The sequence below is a fragment of the Narcine bancroftii genome, chromosome 7 (assembly GCF_036971445.1).
Source record: "Narcine bancroftii isolate sNarBan1 chromosome 7, sNarBan1.hap1, whole genome shotgun sequence".
NCBI classification, from domain to species: domain Eukaryota; kingdom Metazoa; phylum Chordata; class Chondrichthyes; order Torpediniformes; family Narcinidae; genus Narcine; species Narcine bancroftii.
Window position 1 is genome coordinate 150,119,400 of NC_091475.1, and position 10,049 is coordinate 150,129,448.

The 10,049-nt window shown below is 37.7% G+C and overlaps 1 protein-coding gene across 1 annotated transcript; it reads right to left on the bottom strand.

Moving 5' to 3' along the window:
- Window positions 1-1,735: 1,735 nt before the first annotated feature.
- On the bottom strand, window positions 1,736-6,841 carry LOC138739210 (4-galactosyl-N-acetylglucosaminide 3-alpha-L-fucosyltransferase 9-like). The gene has a single exon (XM_069890807.1). It carries the CDS (start codon window positions 6,770-6,772, stop codon window positions 5,501-5,503), a length of 1,272 nt encoding a protein of 423 aa, XP_069746908.1. The 5' UTR covers window positions 6,773-6,841; the 3' UTR covers window positions 1,736-5,500.
- Between the last annotated feature and the right edge of the window lie 3,208 nt (window positions 6,842-10,049).

The following is a 10,049-nucleotide window of genomic DNA, read 5'->3' on the forward strand; positions in this document are numbered from 1 at the left end:
CTTAATAGCATTAATTCGGCCTATCATGGATAGGGATAATGGTGACCAATTGGTAAGTAAACTGCCGATCAGGTCCAATAGAGGGAAAAAATTAGTCCTAAACAAATCTTTATGTTTTTTAGTAATCTTAATCCCTATGGATTCTTTGGTATATTGTTTTCTGTAATTTTATTTAATATCTGATTTAGATCTTCCCAAAATTTTTCTACTTTCTCACATGTCCAGATTGCATGAATTGTTGTTCCCATTTCTTTTTTACATCGAAAACATCTATCAGATACTGTTGGGTCCCATTTATTTAACTTTTGAGGTGTAATGTATAGCCTGTGTATCCAGTTATATTGTATCATACGTAACCTCGTATTTATTGTATTTCTCATCGTTCCAGAACATAACTTCTACCATGTTTCCTTTTTTATCTTTATATTTAAATCTTGTTCCCATTTTTGTTTAGTTTTACCATTTGTTTCCTCATTCTCCTTAATATACATATTTGTTATAAATCTTTTGATTATCATTGTATCTGTAATCACATATTCAAAGTTACTTCCCTCTGGCAAACTCAGACTGCTTCCCAATTTGTCCTTCAAGTAGGATCTCAAATTTGATAAATCTTTTTCATGTAAAGTGACACTAATGAAAATGAGCTTTTATATAGCCTATTTATAATGGAAATATCAAAACCATAACACAGAGACAGAGGTACTTGTTCTCAAATTAGGGCAAACCTCTATTGCTCTGTCTATTACATTCAGGTAATGGTACAAGTATGAAGTTAAGACTCTTGAAGGAATAGTTACCACATATCTGATGCACACAGCTTCAAATTAATTAATTTGGAGGGATTTGTACTTCTAATACTCAATTATCACCATCAGTGATTTCTGGTGACTACAGGCAGTATAATCAGAAGCAAAAAACAAACTATTGGAGGACCTCAGTATCAGGCACCATCTGTGGAAGCAGAAGGATGGTCAAAATTTTAGATCATGACCCTGCATTTAATTATTGTGACTGCAGTATGTGCTATTAAGGCTCTACACCATAGCAGTTTAATACTGCCACCCATCAATATTCAGGTCAACGGTGGCTGCCGGCCTTTGTTGGCCTCTGGGGTTCTACATGCTGGGCTGCTTGTTGCAGTTACTGGGGTACCCTTCTCCACCCCTGAAATACCACCACTGAAAAAGCCAAAGGTATATCCTCATGAGAATACCATCTCCAGGTTAGTAACCATTATGTTGCAGACAAGCATCATCCTTCAACCATCATTACCAGGTTAAAATCCTGGAACATATATTGTGGGAACTCCATAATCAGGATCAGAATTCTTATAGCAAATTCAAAAAAAACTTTATTTATTTGTATGTGAGCCTGGAGAATGTGCTCAATCAAGGTAATCAACCATATGGTCTCTGGATTGAATTTCACTGTTGAACTCGATCTTTGCTTTATCCAGATGCGCAAATCTGTTGGTCTGAGCCTGTGGGATGTGCAGTGAGAAATTAGCCCACCCAATCTGTATACATGGGTTAATTCAGTTAGTGATTGGATGGTTAGCAATTTATATTATCTTTACCCTGCCTTCACTGAATGTGAAAGCATTTCTTTTGGTTCATTTTTTTCTTTATCCCGCTCCATCACTGAAATTAGTCAATTCCGAACAATTTGTCTTTTCCGCAGTGGATCACAATTTAAGTAAATTAAAACAAAGAAAACCTCAAAAAATACAATGTCTTTGGGAAAGGTGTTTATTTGATAGTTAAAACCATGAAAAAAGTACAAAAGTATGAATTCTTACATCAAAATATCTTGCAATGACACAGAACATTCAATCCATCAATTCCATGCTGGCTCCCAAGGAGGAAATCCTATTCGTCAATATCACCTCACCTTATTTCGCTTTACTCCAAATCTCTATCGCACATGCCCATCAACTGCACTTTGATAATTTTTTTTTACAATAATGTATCATCACATCTTTGGAAACCAGAGCACACAGAGAAAATTACCCAGTTACTGAGAGAACTCTGTGTAGATAACACCTGAGGTTCAGAATGAACAGAGACAAAAGTAAGCTTCAGCTAAAATGTTAATAAATATTTATTTTCTAAATTAACTAGGTGGCTTCACAAACATTACCATTTCATTTTTTAGCTACTTTCTCTACAGTAATCCTCTTTAACTATTTACTTTATTTTGAAGCTTGTAAATATATTCTGCAGCATTCAAGATATCCTAACAAATGCTGTAAGATCTGCAGGCAGTTTAAAGGAATTTTTTTCTTAGTATTCTACAGTGGGTAAACAACACTGAGTATAATTAATAAAGCATTACTTCCATTTAGCATGGTAAGAAAATGACCATAGCATATTCAATGGGATAACTCTCATCACAAATATTTTCATGGAACTTTTCTTGACCCTCAAATTATACGTAATTTTCTCTAATGGAGTTTGCGGAGGAGCTAGTGGAGTTGTTCAAGTGAACCGATACAGACTTGAAGGACCGACATGGCCTGTTTCTGTGCTGTAAACGGTTATATGGTTATAAATGGAATACAACTTTGAACTTCAGCATGCCACCTTTCTAAAGTTAGTGAGATGTTAGATTGCCTTGTTACAGTGACATATTTCCCTGCTATTACTAAAGCCAACTTAACAAATTTAAATTCAGAATATGATAACCACAATTCAGGGGGCGACACTTTCAAAGTTACCAAACAAGAATAATTCAGGATTTAGAGGAAAATCCAATCCCCATTATCTGTTGTAAAAGTTTCTGAATAGAAACGCCAAAATAGATTGACCATTGTACAAGACCACGTAGAATTTTAAAAAGTTCCGATTTCTGTTCCACATCTAAAACATTGATCTGATAAATTCGATTTCCAACTATTTAATTTCTGAGGAGTAATATACAATTGACGCAAACAATTATAATGAAGTATCTATATTGTACGTTAATAGTATTTGTCATAACTTCTTTACACAAATTTTGCCTATCTTGTTGTTTTATGGTGATATCTAAATCTCGTTCCCATTCTTCTTTTGAATTGAACAAACCTACTTTAGGCATCTGTTCTTGCAGATAATATGTATACAATTGAAATAAACTTTTTAATCATTTCACCAATCATAATTTTTTCCAAATTTGATAACTCTTTTAAAATCATTTTTCTGGTCCTAATTTCTCTCTTAAATAAGCCCTCAACTGAAAATAACAAAATAATGTATTAATTAAGCATTAATTGATCAATCTATTATTGTCATAATGATCTCCCAATTTGGAAATTCCCTTATGATACCATATTTTTTTTTTAAAAAAGCATTGTATTCCATTAGAGAAAAATACATATAATTTGAGGAACAAATATTTTTATTTTTCCAAATTTGGGGTCTGTAAACTGGATTTATGAAATTAAAATTATAAAATTTATTTTCATATTGTTCCTATTCCATGGTTTTCCCTGAAGAAATAATATAATGATTTTGTGATGTCTTTGAGGTCTCTGAGTATCAGCTGATCCAATCCAAATTAATTAATTGTGATTTTTTAAAAATGAAATATTTTGTATTTTAGTTCTGAGATTATAATAGGTTTTTTTTGGGGGGAGAGGGTGGAAGAGGTTTTAGTTTTAGTTTTTTTTTAGTTTTTAGATTTTTTATATCGTTTCAAAATATATTTGTTAACATTCTGTTATGTAATTTTGTATATTATTCTCAATTATTTGATCTTATATATGTTGATTAAATAAAATATTTTTTAAAAACTTTTTTTGAATTACCAGTCTGTGTTTTAAGTGCCAGGTCAACTGTTTATTCAGCTTTCAGCAATGAATGGAACAAGTAACACCTAGATTTTAGAACGTTCAAGTGGTCAGTCACAATTTCATTTACAAAATTCTATGTCTAACATTTTAGTTTTTTAAATTGTCTATACTGCCACAAATAAAAAGGGCATTTCTTTCAAGGATGGTTAGCAAATTCTAGATTTTACTTCATCATAAGAAATGAAAACTATGTAGGAATGATATAAAGGCAACATTCTTTTTATTACAAGAACTAAATGCATTATAAAACCAAAATGCTAAACTCTAATCAAATTAACATTTGATTTAAAAACATTTTATAGGGAGGGACATCTTTGAAAAAGAAACATTACAAACATGTGAGCTAGTAAAACTGCATTGAAATCAGGCCTCAAAAGTCTCAAGGGTGTAATAAATAACTGTTTATATTAGTATTTCTACAAGGGATGAAATCTATTCTTAGTGCAACTCTACTTAAAAATCTTGTTCAGACCAATTGTCCCAATACAATATTAATCTGAAACTGTTTTCCCAGTGACTGGCACAGGTTACCTAATCTAAAGTAGACTGCAATTCATTTACTTCACAACATGAAATGCCGATAAATATCCTAATGTTATAAAATAACAGAAAGCAGTATGTTTTTTTAGCACCAGTAATCAAAACACTTTTATAATATTATCATTTTATAATAATCACCGGAGTGTCATTAAGCCAACAGATATAATTAATTTGAAGAGTAGTTTTTTTTTTCTTCACGCACTTGCTCAAGTTGGAAAGCAACACTTTTTACAATGCAAAGCTGTCGCACCCTCAATAATTGGTGAAAATAGTAAAAGGATGTCGCCTTTGGATGTTTTAATTGTCTTGACAAAATAAATAACTAACATGATCTGTAATTACATGAATTACTTCCCAGCTTTAAGTGGCTGAAATGGAATAATTCTATTAATTTCATGATTTACTAAGTTCAATCCAGAATCACAGGAAAAAAAAATACTGGATGAAGCATGATTTGTGGCAAAGCTGCACATATCATCTTGTAATTTGCAGAAACCCATGGGGCAGTGTATGTAAACCACAAGTTCCTATTTTATAAATTAATAATAGAGAATACAGTTGGTGCAGTACCTTTATGACACATATGTCAAACAATATCCATGAGGATAGAAATTGTAGCAAAATGCAAGCTTCTACAGCTCCTGGCTGTATATGAAATTCAGAAATGCTCCCAAGTTTATTTTTAAACAAAATTAGTGTCCGGCAGCAGCAATGCATGGCAACACAATACTTGCAGCTTGCATTTGAGCTGCACCCTGCCAAACCTGTGGCAAATGGAGGGGTGGGAAGAAATTCCCGAAATTTTCCTCTGCAGTGAACTAGACAGACCTGCTCACGCCAATTCATTTCATCAAGGACCTTACTGGATATTAACAACATGATGTATCTTCGTTGTGAAGTCAATATTTTGTGGTCATTTTTCAGCAATCATTTCTAGTTTTAAAAAAAAAATAAACGTTGGCCTTAACTTCAGTACTTCATTAGTCTTCTTCATAATTAAATAATGTGAACTGAAAGAACTATGGTCTTTGGGAAGAAACATCCATAAGTTTGGTTCAGCAATACCAGTGCATATTGACAATGAACAGTACTACCCGCCATCAGAAAGATGCCACCTGCCCAGCACAATCACTGAAACCAAGCGTCCAGATTTGAGATGACCTTGTGTTGCTTCCCAGCCCTTTGGACCGCCTCGCAGACTTTGCAGTACTGCTCGCCCCAAAACTTTGTCAGGTGCACATTGTAGTGCCTTTTCCACTGGAAATATTGTTCATATCGTGCCCTGTTTTCATCCAAATACATCAAATACTTGGCCAGCTTCCTGGGAGTGGAAAAATCCTCGACATGAATGAAAGAATCGGCCGGGATGAACAGCTCATAGTTGGCTCTGCTGGGTCCCAAAACCACGGGCACGGCGCCGGATAAAAAAGCGTTCCTCCAGAGTTTTTCGGTAATGTAATCCACATGCTGCGAATTTTCGAAAGCCAGATAAAACTTATACGGCGAGACGGTTTGGACCACGTTGTCGTTTTTCAGATCCAGCCCAGACCTTCCATACACGTCAATGTCCACATACTTCTTGAGCTGGTTGTAATATTTAACCCGTGCGTGCTCATCATTCCAGTTGCTCAGGACCCAGGCGACCAGTTTCGTTTTCTTGGGCACCACGACCCTGCGGCTCTTCTCTCTGGGATAGAGGTACCCGTAAGGAATGAAGAGGTCAGACCCACGTCTGTAAGTCATGGTCCAGTTGAAGATGCCGTCCAGTCCCTCGAGCCGGGAAGAGTGAGTGGGAGACTCGAAATTCATCCACACCCATCTCTGAGAAAGAAGTCTCCGTCCCGAGGGCAGGGCATGGAGGTTACGTTCCAAATCTCGGTGATGGATGATCACCGCCTGCGAAACCGGGTACAGCCGCCGGTCTGTGGTCAAGTGGCAGCCGTTGATGTTGGAGAGAGCCTCGCAATTGGCGAACTTGGGTTCCCTGCCGAACGGAGGCCACCAGATGAGCACCGTCACCCTCGGCGCAGAGCTTCGAGCCCCGACTCCTTCCTGCCAGCCGTACGTCCGACTCACTCGAAAGAACTCCCGCACAGTCAAGTACGTGGTGAACATGACACTAACGGAAGCAGCTAAGGAGAGCCGTCGGCACCAACTTCGGCGCATCGTGTGGCCGCATAATCTAAACCTTGGGGCGACAGCAAATCTCAAACGCGCTCCGTCAAAGAATGGGGAAAGCAGGTCCTCTTGGAAGGGCTGCGATCCGCAGCGCCGGGGGAATCGGCCTGCCCGGCGCCCTCGCCAACCGTTCGGTTCACATAGGAGATAAAGGTCGCAGTTTCCCCGACAAGTTCCTGACGTGGCACCACCCATCGGAGAAGAGGGAGGTGGTGTTGACATTCACTCACAGGTTTAGGATTACTTCAAGGTGGCTGCGAGGAGTAAATGCGTCCAGGATGCATTCCCCGACCCCCCTCCCTCCCACAATAAAACCGGGAGCGCTTTACTGTCTCGATGCGATTCTCCTGAGATATTTAAGGGACACCAATGAATGTTACAATGTGGCCAGTGCTTTGGTAGCGGACTTTTGGGAGGCGGGCGCTGGGAAGCCGTCGAATTCGTTGCAGCTCCTGACCGAGAGACGTGATAATAAAATGCTCTTTTCGTCTATTTATCAGAAAGTGTTGCCATTTCTTCTGCTCAGAAAGTGGGTGGGTGCAACCCTCAAATTGGGACGCCTTTTAAAAACGCCTACATTCCGAATGCTCATTTCTGCCTCAGGCCGACTTCCAACAATAAAACGGCAAGCGCTGGAATCTGAAACAAAGTCCGTGACTCCCTAGTCCTCGCCTTCCTTCCCACCAATTGCCCCCTTGATACCTCCCCCTGTAACCACAAGAAATGCTACACTTTTGCCCACACCCCCTCCCTCACTGCCACTCCTCCCTCAGTTATTCCAAGTGAAGCAACACTTCACTTGTGAATCTGCAGGAGTCATCTTCTGCATCCAGTGCTCCCTTCTACATCGGAGACACTGGTGGTGGACTCGGAGATCGCTTCATTGAGCACCTTGGCTACATCTGCTGCAATAGTGGAGATCTCCCTGTAAAGGTTTAAAACCTTGTGTTTTTACTTCTTTGTTAATTTTATGTCTGTCCCTTTAAGAAAAATTGTTCATTGTACTGTAATCATAGTTACTATGACCTCATATGTTGTAATATCTGGGCATATGGGGCATTTGCTTTCATTCTTCGAAGAACCATGCCATCAAAATACTTTGAATTCATCTTAATTATCTATTAATTATATCTTATTATCATTTTATATCATTATGTCTTTAAATATATTTAAATGCTTTGTTTATTCATCGTTATGAAAAATCTTGATACAAAGTTATGGAAAATGTTTATCCATTTATAATCAACAAATTAAAGCTACTTAGAGCTGTAATTATGAAGTTTGTTTTATTGGATTAATAAGATAGTAATTTAGAATATTGTCACTTACATTTCTGTGAAGATGATATGTTTTGAAATGAGAGAGATTGTAAAGTGTCGTCTACATTCTTATTCAAAGAAATGTAAAATTGTGAACTTTGTTTGGAAAAAAAGAAATGTAGAAATTTGCTGAGAGAATTTACAACCAGATTTAAAATTGAGTAGTCTGTAAGAAAATGTCTACCAGCTGATGTCTGACTGCAGACACCTGTGGCCTTGGGAAGATAAGATAGGACCAAAGCCATTGCTCAGAGCCAGAGAATTGGCAGGAAGCGCAGAAAATGTTTTGAAAACAACCAGAGATATGGAAGCCAGTTTTGGAAGAATGCAAAGACTTCAGTGAGAGAAATCCTCTTAAAGGGACCACACAAGATACAAATTTGTTTACAGTTCCGAGGAATCAGGAAAAGACAGGCTGCAGTGTGAAGAGCTGAAAATGGATAAGACGTCTCATTGGGCTAGAGACCTCAAACAAACAGCTCCTCTCAAAAAACTGTTTGATCGTGAGTTGAGCCAGAATGACGGATTGACAAGGCTTGGCAGGAGATTGGAGCCAGCCACCACTGAAGAAGTGGCTTCAACTACCAAGCAAGAAGAAGACTCCAATAAGGCACTGCAGACCTTATTAGCTGGTTTACAGGTTAGTGGAACTGAAACAGATGAACGTACATTGCAAAGCCACATTGGTGCTGTAATGAGCAAAATGCTGAAAACAGAGACTCAATCAGTGGTATCTGAAAGTTCAGATGTTAATCCTGATGATCGTATTTCTAAGGTTATGAGCACAGAAGATCATCAAAGGTATCTAGAGTAAGTACAGCTTCGCGTGCTTCAAGCTTATCAGCAATGCATGCTAAGACACAAGCAGACTTGGCTAATATGTGCACAATGTAAGTGGTTTCAGAAAAGACATGCTTTAGAAGATAAGGAAGCTGAAATGATGAATCAGCAAATGAAGCTAGAGAAGAACAAAAAAGATTATTGAATACACAAAAGAAAAGACGAGAGCTTGAACAACAAGGCCAAAGTAAAAGCATTATCTTAGGCTTCTGCAAAATCTATCACTCAAAGTGAAATACCCAAAGGGGAATTGTGTAACATTCCAGCAGGTCAATGGGTACCGCGGCCACAAGAATCAAGTCTACTCGAGCAAGGAACCGTGGGTTGAGCAGCTAGTGCTCGAATGTCAATGACAAACCCGATGGAAACGGCTACCGACATTCAATCTTTTCCAAGCGCACAATTTATGAATCTTCCTGAAAGGAGAGCATTTCAACCAAGTTCAACCATGTGAGTTGATCATACTCAACAACTGATGTCTCTTCGTGTTGCTGAAGAACCAGCGAGAAGTCAAAAATCTCCACCAATGCCATCATTTACATACCAAGGAACCCCATCAATGCCATCCCTTACATATCACGGTGCAACACCTATGACATCAGTTCAAGTTCAGCCAGCTCCATCCACAACAAGATGACCAGTCCAAAGCCATGGTGGACAAGATTAATATATTATCACTCAAAGCAAAACAAAATTAAATTTCTACTATGTTAGCACAGCAACAAGAGGGAAATTCCAGTTTTTAAATGGAGATCCATTACAATATCTTACGTTCATAAATTCCTTTGAATATCACTTTGAAAGTAATACTAAAAATGCCAAAGATCATTTGTATTACCTGGAACAGTATACTGGAGGACAGGCGAAGGAATTCGTCAAAAGTTGCCAATATATGGATCCAGACCAAGGTTTTAAAAGGGCAAAGAAATGATTGCATCATCATTATGGCGACAAACATAAAATCGCAAGGGTCCACATCGACAAGATTCTTTCTTGGTCATCAATAAAATCAGAGGATGCAAAGGATTTACAAGTATTTGCACTTTTTCTGAGAGGATGTTGTAACACAATGGGAAGTAGGGTATATTTGCAAGAGCTGAATTTGCTTGCTAATTTATCAATTATTGTCAACAAATTATCTTATAAGCTGAAGGACTTATGGAGGACCAAAGTTGCAGAACTTAAAATGTTTCTGGAAGGGATGCCACTTTTGAGGATGTTGTACAATTTTTGGAATGGCATATGTATGTTTACGTCATACCAGCAGATAGAAGTATTAAAGATGATTCAATAGCTCCTAAAGATGTAAAGAAGTCTAAATCATCATCTCAACAGAAACC

Coding starts and splice junctions, on each gene's coding strand:
- LOC138739210 (XM_069890807.1), bottom strand. CDS start 6,772: ATGTCAACACCACCTCCCTCTTCTCCGATGGGTGGTGCCACGTCAGGA.